Here is a 19,257-nt window from a genome sequence, read left to right on the forward strand (position 1 = left end):
AGTTGTTGAGACAAGAGGGATCAAAACCTCGAGCAGCCGCAGATATATTCACTAAGCCTCTTTGTCAAAGACAACATGCATATCTTCTGAACAAGCTAGGCGTCTTGGACATATACAAGCCACCAGCTTGAGGGGGAGTGTTGGAAGATATGATTATGTAATTTTGTATGATATTGAATCTAGTTTATTTTAGGATTAGAGAGATAGGAAAAGATAAGAGAATATTACTTTTCCTTTATTGATTCTCTCTTTGTAATTAAATACACGATTTGTACAGAAATTAAATTCAATTTGAATGAAGAAACAATTTCTTCCTTCTCGTCTCTCGGTTCCTCACGAATCCAAGAGGCTGCGTCTTCTTTGCTACATCTCCTTTTGTGACAGAGAGGGAAAAATAATGAATCAAAGAGGCGATGACGGAGGTTGGAACGAAGAGAGACACCTTTTGGGGAGAAGACCTTCCTTCTTTGAACGAAGGCGAAGAAAGAGAGAGAAAAAGAGTGGAAGAGGAAGAGAGTGTGTCTCACAAATAGAGACGAAGCAAGGGGACTGAGAAGGTAACGGAGAGAAAACTAAGGGAATTTTGAAAAATTTGAAAAGTGGGACCTATTTGCACATGTGGCGATTAATGAATAGAGTGAACTTTTTTGATGTCTAGGGGCTAATCTAACGCAATATTTTCTTCCAAACTCAATGAGGTAGAAATCGATGTCTCGAATTATGCTATTGATGGTACGCTAATGCATAGAGGACACCCAGTGGTGTTCAAATCAAAGAAGTTGAATGAGACCAAATGGCAATATAAGATCCAAGAGAAGTAGATGATGGTGGCGGTGCACTGTCTTCATGCGTGGCAACACTACTTCTTGGGATCGCAATTTGTCATAATGGCTAATACTGTAGTCACAAGTTATTTCTAGCAGAAGAAGCTGAGCTCAAAGCAAACTTGTTAGCAAGACTTTCTTGCGGAATTTGATTACGTATTGGAGTACAAGCCTCGGAAGGCTAATTCCGTGGCCAAAGCACTTAGCCAAAAGATGGAGTTGGCAATTATTTGCCATGGACCAAGCGAATCAAGGAGGAGTTACAACATGATCCTAGCACTAGGGCCCATGCAAGAGAGGGCAAGACTCAACAATTCTGATGCGAAGGCAACCTACTTTACACCAAGGGGCAACATTGTATGTCCCTCTCCATGGGAAGTTACGGAAGGAGGTGTTATGTGAGTGCCTAGATTTCAAGTGGGCAGGCCATCCAGGACCTACCGCACGATGGCACTTGTAGAAGATTGGTATTTTTTACCACACTTGCGTGATGATGTTGAGGCCTATGTGAGTATGTGTCTTCTATGCCAACAAGACGAATTGAAGCAATGATCGCTATCGAGACTTCTTAAAACACCTTCTATCCCGGAGATGTTTTCATGGATTTCATTGTGAATTTGCCTAAGTTTGAAGGGTGTTAGACTCTCATGATCATGGTGGATCAGTTCTCCAAGTAGCAACATTGGTGCTAGCTATGAATGATTGCTCAGCTGAGAAGGCAGTTTGGCTATTCCTAAAGCACATATTTAAGTATCGGGTTATATCGCAAACGATTGTGAGTGATCGTGATCCTCATTTCATTGGCTTTTCAAACTGCTAGTGTCAAACCTCAATTCTTTGCAAGTCTACATCCCCAAATGGACTATAAGATGGAGAAGGTGAATGTGTCCTTGGAGTTATACCTCTGCCATTTTGTAACCATAAACGCAAGTATTGAGTGAAGCTAATCAATGTAGGCCGGTTCTCCTATAATTTGCAGCAAAGTGATTCCACACGCTAAAGTCCTTTCGAGATCATGACAAGGCAATGATTGGTCACTCCAAGTATGGTTGCTACGAGCTATCGAGGGAGTAGCTCATTTGCATACAAGTTTGATAAGGAGTGGCATAAACAACTCTGCGCAAACTTGCCTACACAAAACTACAAAGCGTATGAAGAAATGGGCCAACAAATTAGCGGCATGTGAAATACCAAGTCGAAATCCTAGTGTTGTTTAAGCTACATTTGGTTCTTTGATGTCGGGATATGCACGAGATTAATTTGTCGCTATGAAGGTCTATTTCAAGGATTACAATGAGTCAGGAAGGTGATATACAAGCTGGAGCTGCATTCAAATTTATAATTATATTTGGTGTTTCTTATGAGCATGTTGAAATGTAGACGAGGAGAGTTGCAAAGGGCACCTCTTGGAGCAAAAACAAGATTAAGACATGGATTTCATCATGGTGGAACGAGTTGCACGAGAGTGGTATCATGTGTCAAAGCGAGAATATTTGATTCGATGGAAAGGTCTACTAGAGAGCGAAGTAAGTTGGGAACCCATGAAGCTCTTTGGTAGTTCGAGAAGTAAATTGATACCTTTTATGCTGAAGATGCGATGGGGGCATCACTAGATAACGTGAGTGAGAATGTCACAATTAAGAGGTTTTCAACGAACCACGAACTAATAAGACCGAGCAAGCCTTAAAAATCTAGATTTCTTATATATTCTTAAATATTCCTACAAGCAAGTAATGTGGAAATGAGAAATGATTACGTGATAATTTTTAATCTACTTTTAGAATAATAGTTTATTTTAAACCATAAAAAAGTCAAATAACAAATCATTATAAATTATTATAGGGCTTACTTTTTCAAGAATTTATAATTTATAATAAACTGTTATTCTCACGTTATACTATTATGGAAAATTTTGTATCTACCGAATATTTGATAAATTTGGAGATAGAATCTCTATCGTTAGATTGTAAATAGATCTATGGCTGTGATTAGAGAGGCATTTGTATGTATAGGCCCCTATCCTCGCTCCTATAATTTCAGGCTACGTTTGGTCGTCGGGATAATAATCGGGATATGATAAGATAAAGTAGGATATTAAATCCCTCGGATAATAAACACGGACATATCTAATCCTATCAAGTGTTTGGTGCACTTCAGGATGAGATTAAAAAATAAATATGATATTCAATTAAATTATAAAATTAAAAAATAGAAAATTCAATTAATTAAATGCCATGGAAAAGCCCTAGATCTAGGAATTGTGGCCACCATTGAAAACGGCGAGATGCGAAGATGGGAGAAGAAGTGGAAGAAGAGGGCTGACAATGAATCGGAGAAACGGAGGCATCCATTTGACATAAATGCTTATGATATCTTCTTTTTGTTAAGTTATTTCTTTCCTTAAAAAAAAAATTCTTATCCAATCCGGGCTTATCCCACCCCCTCCCCAGATTTTTTTTTATCCGGCTGTTTTATCCGGATGTATCCGGTTTGTCCGATCCGGTGGACATTCCCAAACATGGATAACAAATTATCCTATCCGGACTCAAATCCGGACTACCAAACGCAGCCTCATAGTATATAAACAGATTCTCTCTCGAAGTTATGTGGTGGGTTAAGGTAATTCATAAACCGGGTGAGAAAACGTTGGATCAGCTCGTGACAAGACTAAACGCGCACCCGCCTAAAACCCCCCAAGAAAACCCTCAAAACCCTCCGCTGACTACGACGCTGTCTCCTCCTCTCTCAATCTTCCTGTTTGGAAAGGCAGCTTCTTTTCGACACGCTTTCGAGGACACAATTCTGCAGTTCTAAGATCCGATTCCCAACCGAGTCGCACGCTTACCCGGAGCACCCGATTCGCTTCTGCGATTCATTTGACTGTGGCCTCAGGAGGAGGGAGAGTTTGCGGACATGGCTCGGTGGCACGCGACAATGCCCTACTCTGGCAACGGCGCCACGGTCTGTGCATCGAACAAAGGTAATCTTTTTTATTTTTTTTGCCGTTTCTGTTGATACCCAGTTGCTGAATTTCCTTGCCGCATGCGAAAGTTCCAATCTTTTGCTTTGTGGACATAAGTGCATGCATTTGTCTAGCATAAAGATCGAAGCTTTAGTTGTACTTAATTTGCTCTTGACGCGTAGATAGAGTTTTGATTTAGACGCAAGTTTTTGTGATGGTCCGACTGGCTATGAGCAGAGTAGATTTTTTGAAAGGGAGTGAAAGAACGCATTTTGACCGACGAAATTTGTTCTTGCTTTAGCTGACTCTTCCTTATGCATGTCTGATTGAACTTCCAGAGACACTTCTTATCCATGACAAGATAAGCTGCCTGAGAAGTTCATTTGTATCACAAAAGGTATGCCCTTTACAACTTACTCTATTCAATGGACTTTGTTTATTTTCATGAAGGGAATGCCGTTTTCCTTCTATTAGTAATGCTTCTTCTGAAGCAAAATAGTTGAGCTGATGAGATCGATTTCAACATTTTCTTATCGCAGTTTGGTGCTCGGTTGGGTTGCTTTGGGGGATATCCGATTGGTTTGACCCATGGCAGTATCACTGCCGAATCTCGTGTTAGAAAAGGTGAGGTTTGTTTTCCCTAGTCATTTTGACATTCATACTACTAAAGATGAGTTTTTTTAACTTTTTACAAACTTGATACTTGGTTATGTGCTCACATCATCTGTCAGTTTAGTTGTGCGGAACATGTACGAAAAACAAGGGAAGTTATTTCCACCTACATATTACTAATCTGTTCAAACAAAATAAGTCGGTTTAGGAGAGCTGATTATGGATTTTGCTGCCAAGCCTTGGCCAGAATCCTATGGCCTGCATCTTTTGATATTTGCTCTGCAATTTAATGGGTGTTGACTCTTGACTGCAGGAATTCAAGCAGTTTTGACCAGTGATGCAGAAAAGGGTGGAGGTCTGCGTGGAAAGTTGAACAAAGTGGTTCTGGCCTATAGTGGCGGCTTAGATACCTCAGTTATTGTTCCATGGCTGAGGTAATTCTCTCTTCTCCACTCAGTCTGTGCTTATGCAACATGCAGTAGTCACATCCATAATAATTTGAAATACATGATGTATATTGCAAGATAAAAGTTTTTAGATTCAGTTTGCATCAAATGTTCCTCATACTTTGTTATAATGCTTTCTTGACGTGCAGAGTAAGGTATGATAGTCCCGTTAGCCCTTCCTTTTTTCTGGGATTTGGGTAGAGTAGAGGGGGCAGTGAAATCTATCTTTCTCAGCAAGATTTAATAGGGCAATAAATTTCATGGATACCACAATGTACATTTTTAGCACTATTTTTTATTTCACAAGTTTTTATAGGATCATGGTATTATGTAACTTTCACATGCTTTTGGCTTGAAATTTGAATTACATGACTTGCAGGGAGAACTATGGCTGTGAGGTTGTATGCTTCACTGCCGACGTTGGCCAAGTATGTTCTTTAATGCATTATTGAATTATTTCAAAGAAGATATAGTTTCACAGAAAATAGTTTGTGTACCATATGACCATCATTTCAATAGATTTTTCCCATGTTTCTTTTTCAAACCTGGATGATTTTGTGCTTGATTTGTAGGGTTTGAAGGAGCTTGAAGGTTTGGAAGAAAAGGCGAAGGCCAGCGGTGCATGTCAGTTGGTAGTGAAGGACCTCAAGGAAGAATTTGTGAAGGATTACATATATCCTTGCCTGCGAGCTGGTGCCATCTACGAAAGGAAGTACTTATTGGGGACCTCTATGGCCCGACCAGTCATTGCTAAGGTAATGTCTTTTTTTAACTGTTTTCAAGAAGGTGGAGGATTGTGATATGTATTTCCCCTATCCCTTCATTGCATCTGAGAGTAAAATGTGAGGGTGGTGATATCTCACCGCTCACTTAAGCATATGGTTCACTAAGTTGCTCAGATTGCAATTTTTGTAATTTTATGCCTTTGTAGATTTATCCTTTGCTATTATAATCCTGCATTAGGCTTTAGTAAACCCTTTGGTAGTTTTGCAAGTTCTGTGGTGGATTTAAAATGTTTATGTCTACTCCTTCATAAGTTTAATCTTTACTGACTGCATTCCTACCAGAAATTTTTCAAAAAAATCCAAGTTCATTATGTTGGCAGTATTCAAGTTAAGATTATTTATGAAAAAATGGAAGGATTAATTACAGTACCTTATGACAGGTAATCAAGAAGATAAACTTGACTGAATGAACACTATGTTGGTGAAAGGATGCTGGACTTTCCTTGTTAAGAAACTTTGATAAGCCTGTGAATGAGTAATTTGAATGTTCCTTCACTTTTCATCAGAAGAGTAATGGTTTATGCTATATTTTCAATTACTTTATCTCTGATAGCATGAAAAACAGGGTAATGTTTGTGGTCCAGGTGCATTGCTTTTCTATATGCCTTGTAGAGATGTATTGTTTTTGCAATCAATTTAAGACATTAAGGTAGTGAAAACTGTCTATGAATTTTCCAATCAACACCAACGTGCAAGTGGGCATAGTTTTTGTTATGGAGATTATCTGTTTTAAGCACTGTTTTCTTCTAGTCACTTTCAACTCCGTACTAATCTTTTTGTCTTAGTAAGATTTTACTATGTATTGATACATCTATTATTTAATAGGCCATGGTAGACGTTGCAAAAGAAGTTGGAGCAGATGCTGTATCTCATGGATGCACTGGAAAGGAAATGATCAGGTCTCTTTGAGAGTTAACATAAATTTTGTGGGTGTGTGTTGAGATTCAGCTACAATATAACCTGACAATCTGAAATCTTTTGTGTAGGTTCGGTTTGAGCTTACTTTCTTTGCCTTGAACCCTGATCTCAATGTTGTGGCCCCTTGGAGGGAATGGGACATCACAGGGAGAGAAGATGCCATAGAGTATGCTAAGAAGCATAATGTGCCGGTCCCTGTGACAAAGAAGTCCATCTATAGCAGGGACAGAAACTTGTGGCACTTAAGCCATGAGGTATTCCTCACTCCTATTTAAGAAGTCATTATGGATTTATTAAGTTCTTGGTGTTTAATGGTTTGAGTGGCATTACTTTTGAAGCTGTGTTTTTTGGTTCTTGCCGTGCACTTTCTGAGATGCTGAATCAACTTTCTTACTGAAGGGGGATATTCTGGAAGACCCTGCAAATGAGCCAAAGTCAGATATGTACATGATGACTGTCGACCCTGAAGATGCTCCTAATCAACCTGAGTGAGTCTCCTGATTGAAATCGCTGCCATGTTTCTTTCTTTCAAAATGAATTAATCACTTAATAGATTGCGATGACCTGCATTTTACAGGTATCTTGAAATTGGAATAGTGTCAGGGCTTCCCGTTTCCATCAACGGGAGGAAGCTCTCTCCTGCATCTTTGCTTTCTGAGCTAAATGAGATCGGGGGGAGGCACGGTATTGGTCGCATTGACTTGGTTGAGAACCGACTAGTTGGGATGAAAAGTCGCGGGGTCTATGAAACTCCTGGTGGGACCATCCTTTTCACTGCTGTGCGTGAGCTAGAGTCTCTGACCCTGGATCGGGAATCTGTGCAACTCAAGGATTCTCTGGCCCTCAAGTATGCAGAGCTGGTGTATGCGGGCCGATGGTTCGATCCTCTTCGCGAGTCGATGGACTCTTTCATGGAGAAGATCACGGAGACTACGACCGGTTCAGTGGTCCTCAAGCTGTACAAAGGATCCGTCATGGTTACCAGTCGAAAAAGCCCCTTCAGCCTTTACAGGCAAGACATTTCATCGTTCGAGAGTAGCCAGATATACGACCAAGCTGATGCTGCCGGTTTCATCCGGCTTTATGGTCTTCCAATTAGGGTGCGAGCAATGCTTAACAAAGGCATTTGATTGGCTTTGACAGCTACCCATGACTGGCTTATTTTGGCTGTGATGTTGGATAGGCTTTGTCTTGCTTGACCTTTGATGTAGAATTTTTGAGGTTATGGTTTTCGATTTAGTGCATGTGCGGATTTACTGCATGTGCGGTGATTATGATTTCGGAGTAAACTCTTAGCATATTGCTTGGCTCTCTCTCTCCATCGGCACAGTTCATTTTTAGATTCGGTAGAAAGGAAAGTGACTTTGAGATTTCAAGAACGTTCGCTGCTATTTTTGAAGCAACTTGATCAGGAGATGACCTATTACCTGGTAGAAAATTTAAAAGATGTTACTAACAGATCACGGGTCATAAATTTGAGAGAGAGTAAACATTTCGAGTCAGTTTGAAATTGATTTCAGATTTTTAAGCGTTTGGATGATGAAAAATGGCCCATTTAGTTCGGCTTTGGAAAAATGCCCTCGGGAGAATGCAAATACTTTAGAGATAAAGGGGTTTATCAAAATGTTAGACTGTTTGGTAAATTATAATTGAAAAGTCTTTTAGTGTGATTAAATTAAGTTTTTTAGTTTTAGTATTTTTAAAATTATAAAAAGAAATAATGACTATATAACCTTTTACATTTTCATGTTGAGAGTAATGTAAAAATATATATTAGTAAATTTATTTAAAAATTATATTAAAATAATTTGATTATAAATTAGATGTAAAGCTCAACTTTTGGTCTAGGTTCTTTTAGGTTTGTTTTCAACTTTGAATATTTTTTTAATTATTGTAATATTAATCATTTTCATTAATTAATGATTATTCTAGTGTATTGATAAAAAGTTAGGTTATTGATTGTCAAAAGATAAAAATGACAAAAAAAAGGTGAACTTAACATTTGCAAAGGGTTTTTATAAATAAAATAAAATCCGATTAAACTCCATCGCCAATCGACGGCGGTTGAGGTGTGGGGAAGATGTTTAAAAAGAAGAAGAAGAAGAAGTCAACGGATGAATAGTAGAGATGGACTTGCAGGCTTTGCTTTGGGCTTTTAGCATTTCAAAGGCCAGCATTTAGCCAAGAACACATTCAAATGTTGAACCAAACATTTAAATTTTTTCCCAAGTGACTTTCAGGGCTGAAAGCCCTTTGGAATGCTGAACTAAACGGGGCCAAAGTAATCGATGGATGCAAAGAGAAGAGGTCAAAAAGTTGGATTAGGAGGAAATGATTTTCCTTCTAGCTGTGCGCCAATGTGAGAAAAATATGTTCTTTTATACGTTTATTTCCTATCTTTCGTTAATTTTATTCTTTTATTTATTTATTTATTATTGCTTGATAAGTCTCCTTTGGTCCACAATCTCTTGAATACACCCGTTAATTCTCACGTCCTTCTACATTTCCAAAAAACAACAATGTATATAATATTCTACAGATATGTTTTCATGATTCTTCCCTAATTTGTTTATAATTTTTGCTATTTTGATGGGTATTAGAATAAATAAAGAAGATTTGATTTTAGCGTGTTATAATTACAAGTCATTTTCTCACGATACGAATTGCCTTTAGTGGATTCAATTATTATCAAGCACCGTAAAATCAATGTTTTAAACTTGTTTTCAGCACCAACTAATACAAAAATGTTTACATTCTCTAAAATTAAATTGTTTTTTTTTTTTTGGTCGGTATTCTCTAGAATTAAATTGTTTGAAAATTCTTTTTAGTGACAAGAAGTTTTCGATGAAACAAATGAATTATTTGTTGTACTTGAATTTCTATTGATTCTTCTTACTATTTATTAAAAGATTGATGATTGCCAGTATTCATAAAATGTGATTATATAGTTAATGAATTGTGTTTGTAATGCAAAATTGAGACGTCACGTGATTATCCAAGTGTGAATAGAGTTGAATGATGAAGAGCCATGTACTCTTCTATGATTTTGAGAAAGCACAGGAGATTTTTACATTGAGAATGCAAGTCATAGGTCCCATGCCAAGTGATTTTAGGAAGAGAGATTGAAGATGAAGCCATTATTCATTCATATCATGCATGACAGTGAAAAGATCGAGTGAAAATATCAATAAACTCGTGAGCAAGTATTTAGGCTTTATTAATGGTGGATAAGGGCATCTTTTATCTTCTAACTTTCCAGTTGTGCATTTTTATCCATCATTCATGTAGGCTGTCAATTTATAAAATGGATTCCACATCTTCATTCTGCGATGTGTCAATTAAATGCACGAGACATTCAAAATTCTAACTATACCACAAACCTAATCACATTTAGGCCACTAGTGAAACTGCAAATCACATTTAGGCCAGCCTGTTCTGACTGGTCCAAGAGCTAAAAGCCCATAGGCCAATGCACAGTCGCCGCTAGTGATACACCAAAGAAAGTGAAGAACAAAATTTAGCTCAATATCCAAAGTAGGAACAAGCTGGCTTGCGCTAAGATTGTGTGGTGCGAGAGGATTGCATGCACCCATGGTCTCATGTAGTGTCCCAAAAAAGGTTTCAGGTACTCCGAAATAATTTTTGATTTTGTGTTGGTCTTGATGTTCTTTTCCTTCTGAAATTGATAACTACGATTGTTCTCGGAGTACCATAAGATTTTACTCCAGGGAAGTACCCAATGTTCGCTCCATCACGTCGAGTGCTTCCACTAAGTAGAAGTTGAATTATATTGCAGTCAACTAACAGTTATCCTCTTTCATTTTCTAGCAAAAACGGGAGGGACAAAAAGATGGAGTAAAAAATATTGATTTTTCTTTGAGTGTTCGTACAGACAAGGAGACGGTAAGAGAATATGATTCAGGTTGCAATTGAACCATAGAGATAACGAGTTTTGAATGCAGAGAGACTCCTCATCAATAAATGACGGAGAGAGGTCGAAGCACAACGTTGCTCATAGCAACTCCTGCAGCCATGAACAACAAATTCCTGCAGAGTTTTGTTTTAACACATCTGTCGATCTTTATTCTCTCACTCTCTATATATATCTTCAGTTCACACGCACGCACCCACCTTCTCTTTCCTTTATTATCTGGGAAATGATTGCTCATGATGTCTAATAATTAATTGTTAATAAAAAAAAGAGAGAGGGAAATGCTACGTTTTAAATTATTTATACAAGTTCTTCTCTCCATCTCTCGTCATGCACTCAATCATACAATTTTTTGGACAGCCCGAGACGTTCCAACTTTCACTTGGACTTATTAGTCTCCATGGTGTATGAAAAGCTCCATTCACATGTATCGGGGTTAATTTCCACCACATGATGATGAACATGAACTTTATGGATTTAGTAATGTTCTTTGTTGCATCCAAACCGTAATATAAATCGATGTTGGATCACTTAGTTATTTGAATGTCCCTTCACTATTCATCAGAAGAGCAATGGATTGTGCTGTATCTATACCTTCTAAATTTCCGAAAGAAAACCATCATGTATAATATTTTACTGATATTTCTTAATTTCTTTTGATTCTTGTTATTGTAATCGATTCCAGTTTTTAGTCATTACATGCCAATTTTTAACAATATACTTGGTGGATCCATGTATTATCAAACACCGTAAAAACAATTCTTTTTAACTTAATTCAGCACAAACAAATATCAGAAAACGGCTTACTTTCTTTGAAATTGAATAGCTTGTAACTATTTTTCATTGGTCATAACGTTCTATTAGCAGTTGAATTCCCATTGAATCGTCCTTCTGATAATTGAATTAGCAATTGAATTTCTATTAATTCTTCCTTTTGCTAATTGAGATCCATGGATTTTTGTTTATTTTGTAATTTTTTTTTTTTGCAATAAGAAAATAATAGGACTTCTGTGTGAAGTGCAAAATCAATGCATCACATGACTGTGTTAGCAAGAATGTATTGAAAATGATCTAAAAATCAAAGTAAGTTTTAAATATGGTGTATCGAAAGTAACATGTGCAATTTGTTACGTTGACGAAGAGCTTTTGTATTCGACGATGATCCTAGAAAACATAGAAGATAATTTCTATTGAAAATAATGTATGCAAGTCATAAATCACATGCCGAGTGATTTTAGGAAGAGAGAACGAAGGTGAAGCCACTAATCCCACATGTCATATGCACTAATAAAAATAAAAATAAGAATGTTACAAGTACTGCAACTTTCATATGACACTCATTTAAGTGTCATAACTTTTTTTCTTTTTTATCATTTAACCGTCATGACTTCTAAATTTTTTTATTTAAATGCCATAATTATCAATGATCATTTAAATGTCAATTTTTTTTATTCACTCAAGTGTTAACATAATATCCGTAATAAACGCTTTTAATAATATTATAATATTCAAGTGATTGAAAAAAATTATGATTCTTAAGTGAGCGCTATAAAAGAAAAAAGAGAGTAAACCCGCGACCAAATCAGGAGACCAAATCAGGAGACTTCCAGTAAATGGGCTTCCACAGCAAAGAATTTGGGCCCGAATTCAAAAGAGGGCGGAGGTGTGCCCATATAAACCTAATCTCCGATGGGGGACAAAATCGTCAATACCTTGGTTTAATGCTGGCAGTCGCCACGTAACAGCGAACGAAAATAAATATTACTCTTCCGTCCCTCCCGCAAAAACCATAAACCCTAGTCCTCTCCCCATCTCTCCTCCTCCTCCCTCCGTCTCCCTCCATTTTCGCTCCCCCACCGACGCCAGAGAGCGAAGCCCGGGACCTTCGCTCATGGCGCTGTACCTGCTGTACGAGTCGGCTTCCGGCTACGCCCTCCTCGAGGCGCACGGCCTCGACGAGATCGGCCAGAACACGGAGGCCGTCCGGAGCTCCGTCTCCGACCTCAACCGGTTCGGGAAGGTCGTCAAGCTCGTCGCCTTCAGCCCCTTCGAGTCCGCCCTCGATGCCCTCAACCAGTGCAACTCCGTGTCCGAAGGTGAGCCGGGGACCCCCTCTCGCGTGGTTTTGTTATAGTCGGTCTGCTTCGTTTGTATGCGTCGCTTGGCTGTCGGACTCTGGTTTTGGTATGCCTGTCGCAAGAATGACTTTTCTTTTTGGAAGTCTAGATATTGGTTTGTCGGTTGAGCTGAACTTTAAGAATGCGGTATTGGGCATCGAACATTGTTAGTGCCCAGTTAGTCCTGCTTCGAAAGATTGAATCTTTCACTTGGTTTTGTCATGTTTCTTCACATTGCTAGTAGAAGAAGGCGAAATGGTCGTGGGTGTGATGCTAAACTCTTGATAGCATAGCAGTTGGTTGACTATTAACTGGTGATATGACGCGCTCATATGATTGCATGTCAGGGCTTATGACTGATGAATTGAGGAACTTTTTGGAGCTTAATCTACCGAAAGTCAAGGATGGTAAGAAGCCCAAGTTTAGTTTAGGACTTGCTGAGCCTAAGATAGGGTCTCACATCTTTGAGGAGACGAAAATCCCCTGCCAGAGTAACGAGTTCGTTCTCGAGCTTCTCCGTGGTGTCCGGCTTCATTTCGACAGATTTATCAAGGACTTGAAGGTTTGATTTTGCACCGGTATTTGGTCTTTCCTGGCAAATGATGTAAATTCTTACATTCTTGATAAAATGCATCTGGCCCCTTTTTCATATCTGTAGCAAGGGGACCTGGAAAAAGCACAACTTGGTCTAGGGCACAGTTATAGCAGGGCAAAGGTCAAATTCAATGTCAACAGAGTCGACAATATGGTTATACAAGCGATTTTTCTTTTGGACACTCTCGACAAGGATATCAATTCGTTCTCCATGAGAGTCAGGTCTGTCCCTCAAATTTATGCATAGAAAATTCTTTTTGTAACTTGTATTGCTCATCTTGGTTGCTTGCGATCGGCGGCAAAAAAGCCTGTTATTTTACAGATCTAATGTTGTCTGCAATATGAAGATATGTGAGAATTCTTTCTTCGTATAAGTTTTGTGGTACTTCCTGCACTCTCTTGAAAGTTTTTTTTGTTAATTACCTTCTTCCAGAGAATGGTATTCATGGCATTTTCCAGAACTGGTGAAGATTGTTAATGACAATTATCTATATGCCAAAGTTGCTAAGTTTATAGAGGAGAGGTCAAAGTTGTCTGACGACAAAATCCCTGGTTTAACGGACATTATTGGGGACGAAGACAAAGCAAAGGAAATTGTAGAAGCTGCCAAGGCATCCATGGGTAGATTCCTCATACGCGCTTTGTACTTGCTTAGCCCTTATTAAGTTTTTGCTTACTTCTTGTCTATAATTCCTGCAGGACAGGAGTTGTCGCCCATTGACTTAATTAATGTCCAGCAGTTTGCACAGAGGGTTATGGACCTCTCTGAATACAGGAAGAAGCTTTACGACTATCTTGTAACAAAGATGAATGACATAGCTCCCAATCTCGCATCTTTGATCGGTGAAGTTGTCGGTGCTCGTTTGATTTCTCATGCGGGTAGTCTGACTAACTTGGCTAAGTGCCCTTCTTCAACCCTTCAGATCCTTGGTGCTGAAAAAGCTCTATTCAGGTTTGTTTGTTGTCCAAAGACTTTTGTCCAACTATCTATCATTTGGAGCTGGATTTATGAATTGAATCGATTTTGCTTTGTTTGCTCTCGAGTTTTAATAGGATCTAGTGTAAACAGCAGGAAGCTATGCTTTCAAGTGGAGCTTTTCCCTCCTCTCCTTTTGGTTGTGTGACTTTCAAATGATTTTGAGGAACAAAAATCTCACCATCATGATTTGGATGCATTTTCTAATTTCCGTCTTTATTCAGGGCATTGAAGACCAAAGGAAACACACCAAAGTATGGTCTCATTTTCCATTCTTCTTTCATTGGCCGTGCATCTGCACGTAATAAGGGCCGCATGGCTCGCTATCTGGCAAACAAATGTTCAATTGCTTCCAGGATTGACTGCTTTTCTGGTGAAATTTTATTTCTTTTTGGCACTTTCTCCCGTTTCACTTCTATATGTACAACAGGTTTTGATGAATTTGCATGATGATATGTAGAGAGTGGAACAACTGCTTTTGGTGAGAAACTTCGTGAACAAGTCGAGGAGCGACTTGACTTTTATGACAAGGAGTTGCCCCTCGTAAGAATATTGATGTGATGAAAGCTGCCCTGGAGAGTACTCAAAACAAAGGTACTTTTGGAGTTTGCCAGGTTTTTAGTAGCGACCCCCTTTCTAAATGAAAAGGAAAAGTGAGAAAAAAAGTATTCCAAACAATTACTATCGAAAGACTATTTCACCTCATTTTGTATCTTACATGACTTTTTCCTGCTACAATCTGAGATATGATCAATTTGTTTGGTTTAAATTGTTTGGAAGTAGAATTGGTCAATATCCAGAGATTGAGTTTCTTGCTCATGCCTCCTGTTGCTTTTTGTAGATGTGGAGATGGAATCTGAGGAAGTGCCCTCTGAAGTTCAAACCAAAAAGAGCAAGAAAAAGAAATCAAAGTCTGCTGCAGAGGATGACGAGACCATGGCCGAGCCTGTTACAAATGGAGAAGCTCCTGAGGAACCTAAATCAGAGAAAAAGAAAAAGAAAAAGGAGAAGCGGAAATCGGAAAATGAGCTGGAGGAAGGAGCAGCAGATGGCAAATCTAATGGAACGAATGGCGTTGATGCTGACCAGGATGGGACAACTAAGAAGAAGAAGAAGAGCAAAGCTGAAGATGGTGAAGATTTGCAGGCTGCAAGTGATATGAAGAAGAAAAAGAAGAAAAAGTCGAAAAGCGGGGATGAGTGATGTTTGAAGGGTTTTTCCGGGGATGATTCTCGGTCATAAAGACCGACTGCTGTGAAGTGGTAGTAGCGGCATAGTAGCTAGCAAGTTGGCTGCCTTTTGAATTGTTTTCGTTGGAACCTCTGTATCTAAGAAACTTTTCTTTTCAATTTTGTGATGATGTGAGGTATTGCGGCATTTGTATGGCAGTTCTAGTTCTACTTCTTGCTATCTAGTTCATGAGGCGGCGTGGTCGGCTTAGTACTCAAGGAATGCCAACGCCATGAGCTCTGAATCCAGAGCAGATAGCAAGGGCATTCGCAGTATCATTGTTACGTGCCCAGATTCATGGAGTTCCTTTCTATCCGCTGCTTATTGTCCATGCTGAAAAGCATAAATTGGTAACGTTATTTTCTGCCCGACGAGTTCCTGGAGAGGTGGAACCGTACCCTAGTCCAAACTCCCAATTTCTTCCCAAAGCCATGGTTAGATCCGACTTCAGAAAATGGGAGGCGGTAAAAGCAAATGTAGAAAGCGACACGGTCGGTTTTCCGTTGATACGTGGTTCGGTATGGTTGGTGGCTTTTTGGGAGATGTTCTTAGATTCCTGTCGTTTTGTATTCTAGCTTTTCTACGACTCTCCAGGACAGGAAAGAATCTCTCTTTTATTGTCTCTATCGACTCCCTGTCTCTCTGCTCGTGTCCTGCGTGCGAGAAGCGACTGCAAGGATGGGGAGCACGAGTGCTGTGAATCTGGAAGATGTGCCTTCCGTCAATCTCATGACTGAGCTCCTCCGTCGTTTGAAGTGCTCCACTAAGCCCGACAAGCGCGTCATCCTCATCGGTAGTTTGCTTTCCGTCCCTGCCTCGCTCTTTAACCGGTCGATAGTTGTGTGGCCGGCTGCATGATTGTCCAATGTCATGGTCTTCTCCAAGTGCAATCTCATTTTCTTTTGAAGTCGAACTTGGTAAGCGGGAAGAAGGAGAAAGATTTTCGTGCTTCATGGCCTTGTGGGCTGAAGTCGCCACCGTATTTGTAGCGCTCATGAATAAGGGATTGGGCTTTTGTTATTTCCCCCTGGCATACATGTTCTGTCCAGGGAACTTATCCCAAATTATAGTGAATTTATTGGAATGATTGTTCAAGGGTTCTTGCTTCTCTATTGAAGAAAAACAGAGGTCATTGGGAAATTGATGGCCATATTTTCTCCATCGGTTCCGTTCTACAAGACTCTAGCCTATATCGTATTTGAGCTTTACCTATACTTGGAATCAATTTCTACCGTTATCTGATACAGCATTCTAGTAAGGCTTTCTGAGGGACGTAAGAGGGTTCTTGTTTTTGTCCACTGGCTTAAATGTACCTTGATTGAACTCAAACTACATGTACCTTGATCTTTCTTTTATATTTTACCAATCTGAAAGGGAACCTGAAATTCGATAGTTTCTCTACAAATTTAGACTTCACATCCAGAAAGATCAGTTCAGGGGTAGCGAGTATGTTGGTTTTTACAAAGAGTCAGGCCTTCAAAGCTAGTTATTATATGATGATGTTGATTGATTCTCACTCGCTGAATCCTAGCGTTTGTTAAAGCTTCCTCTCTTCTTGACATGTTGGTTGAATGTATAATAGGGCTTTTGAGATTATAAGCCAAATGTACTTTGTACATGTCTTCATGCATTGATTTCATGTATTGTGTATATTCGTCTACTTTGCTGTATTCACTCTTCCATTTTCAAAGATAATGCCGTGTATATCTGCGACTGCTTCTGAGATTTGCTATGAGATAGCCACTAGACACTAACAAAAAAGAAAAAGAAAAGATGGACTGAAGCACAAGTTATAAGCTTCAACCCTTCAATCCTTTTTTATTAATCTCAAATGTTGTTCTTCTTAGACATTGGCGTCTCTTGTTTCACTTGTGCTGAAGTTCATTTTAGTGGTTGTCAGTATGCAAGCAATTGTCAAGGTATTGTATTGATAGGCAATGGCGTATGCTTTCTTGTGAAAATGCAGGCCCTCCAGGATCTGGAAAAGGCACCCAATCACCTTTCATTAAGGATGAATACTGCTTGTGCCACTTGGCTACTGGTGATATGTTAAGAGCTGCTGTTGCTGCAAAGACCCCTCTTGGTCTCAAAGCCAAAGAAACCATGGACAAGGTATGACTTCTTTTACATTATTTTTGGCTCTCCCGTTGGAGTCCTCTTTTTGTTTCAATGACTGTCTTACAGCAAGTAATTTATGTGTGCAAAACTGCTTTCCAGGGAGAACTCGTTTCTGATGACTTGGTTGTTGGCATTATAGATGAAGCAATGAAAAAGCCTTCATGCCATAAAGGTTTCATTCTTGATGGATTTCCAAGAACCATCATGCAAGCGCAGAAGGTTTTGTACAAGTACTTTGGTTGATCAAATATATTTTCTTTTTGTACATCAACTCCTGTGTAGTCTCGTTTTCTCACAGGCTGCTCTGTTTCTTTCCCCGCCAGCTTGATGAGATGCTAGAAAAGCGTGGTGCCAAAATTGATAAAGTTCTGAATTTTGCAATTGATGATGCAATCTTGGAGGAGAGGATAACTGGTCGGTGGATACATCCTTCCAGTGGCAGGACCTACCATACAAAATTTGCTCCTCCGAAGGTTCCGGGGGTTGATGATGTAAGCATTTTGGATGCTCATTTTACTCTGCTTGGTTTAAAAAGTTTAGGAACCTGTAAATTCCTGTGCAGGATGGTCTAAGAGAGGGTCTTTTCCTTCATCAGTTGTTTTGCTTCAGTTATTAGACTGTTTCAAGTTAAAGTTGATCCATTTTTAACTCCACCTGTATCTCACTGCTTGTTTATTCTGTTGAAGGTTACCGGAGAACCTTTGATTCAGCGCAAGGATGATACTGCAGCTGTCCTCAAATCTCGACTTGAGACATTCCATAAGCAAACTGAACCGGTACCCTATACGACTTCCTTCTAGTGCCTTCAACAATTTCATGTGTTAGACGTTGGATGAATTATAATTAAATCCATTCCACAGGCTCGCGTTTGTTGCTTTTTTCCCTTTTTCTTCCTGCTTGTTTGAAGCCAGCAATGTTTCTATTTTAGTTTAGTTAGCTTGTCTGATTGGTTGGTGTACTTTGCATACAGGTGATTGATTATTACTCCAAAAAAGGGAATAGTTGCAAATCTTCATGCGGAAAAACCTCCTAAGGATGTGATGGGCGAGGTTGAGAAGGTTTTGTCTTCTTGAAAAAGATGGTGTTCCCACCTGAGAATTCCAACAACTAGTTGAGTTTTACAGGATAGATATCGGAACCTTTGAGTTTCTGTTCCATTGTTGTATAATTGAATGTGGCGGCTGTTTTCAAATTGTTGAGGGATTTTCCTTATCGTCCTAAAATAAAGTTGAGGACAGAATTGCTTGTCTTTGGTCATTTCTTCTGGAAATGCGAGAACGGATAAGCACTGATGACAATGGAGTAGGGCTTGATTTGCTTGATTATGCCTTCCTTCCCTCAGAATATAGACTCCATACTTCACGAACTCTACCGATATATATATTCTTTTTCCGGTCTGTGCAATTTGACTTAATTAATATTCACTTTTTGGGGCTGGGATAGTTTTGGATGAAACATAGAGTGAATCACGAGTTCGTGTAGCTAATATATTCTTGATTCCTGGAGACCCTATTTAACAAAATACCACCGTTGACTTTGAGAAGAATATATTAGCTGATGGTGGTCTAGCTTGTTATCTGAATATATATGTTTGCCATACTGATGAATATAAAGTATCCTTATTCATTCTGAGATTTTTGGGGTCATCCCCTGGAATGAAATGATAATTAAATTGCATCGACTTGCGTATAATTTTGCAGCTCATTCCCTCTAAAGATCATCTCATCCGCGCAGCCCCAGTGCC

At 39.1% G+C, this 19,257-nt stretch overlaps 3 protein-coding genes across 3 annotated transcripts; all 3 read left to right on the forward strand.

Annotated features, from left to right (window-relative positions):
* Positions 1-3,447: 3,447 nt before the first annotated feature.
* Positions 3,448-7,858, forward strand: LOC104426172 (argininosuccinate synthase, chloroplastic). The gene is given in 11 exon segments (XM_010039129.3): positions 3,448-3,804; positions 4,125-4,183; positions 4,326-4,410; positions 4,712-4,832; positions 5,224-5,272; positions 5,417-5,599; positions 6,455-6,512; positions 6,515-6,528; positions 6,616-6,801; positions 6,947-7,035; positions 7,125-7,858. Coding segments are annotated over 11 exon segments (1,464 nt in total). The 5' UTR covers positions 3,448-3,737; the 3' UTR covers positions 7,678-7,858.
* A 4,392-nt stretch (positions 7,859-12,250) lies between these two features.
* LOC104426176 (nucleolar protein 56) lies at positions 12,251-15,572 on the forward strand. The gene is given in 9 exon segments (XM_010039131.3): positions 12,251-12,574; positions 12,943-13,157; positions 13,254-13,411; positions 13,623-13,810; positions 13,889-14,141; positions 14,390-14,538; positions 14,626-14,691; positions 14,694-14,759; positions 15,007-15,572. Coding segments are annotated over 9 exon segments (1,662 nt in total). The 5' UTR covers positions 12,251-12,369; the 3' UTR covers positions 15,369-15,572.
* A 134-nt stretch (positions 15,573-15,706) lies between these two features.
* Positions 15,707-18,832, forward strand: LOC104426173 (adenylate kinase 4). Its single transcript, XM_010039130.3, is given in 7 exon segments — positions 15,707-16,188; positions 17,362-17,507; positions 17,613-17,732; positions 17,837-18,004; positions 18,200-18,289; positions 18,484-18,501; positions 18,503-18,832. Coding segments are annotated over 7 exon segments (741 nt in total). The 5' UTR covers positions 15,707-16,073; the 3' UTR covers positions 18,587-18,832.
* Positions 18,833-19,257: the final 425 nt, after the last annotated feature.

Source organism: Eucalyptus grandis, chromosome 11, assembly GCF_016545825.1.
Source record: "Eucalyptus grandis isolate ANBG69807.140 chromosome 11, ASM1654582v1, whole genome shotgun sequence".
Classification (NCBI taxonomy): Eukaryota; Viridiplantae; Streptophyta; class Magnoliopsida; order Myrtales; family Myrtaceae; genus Eucalyptus; species Eucalyptus grandis.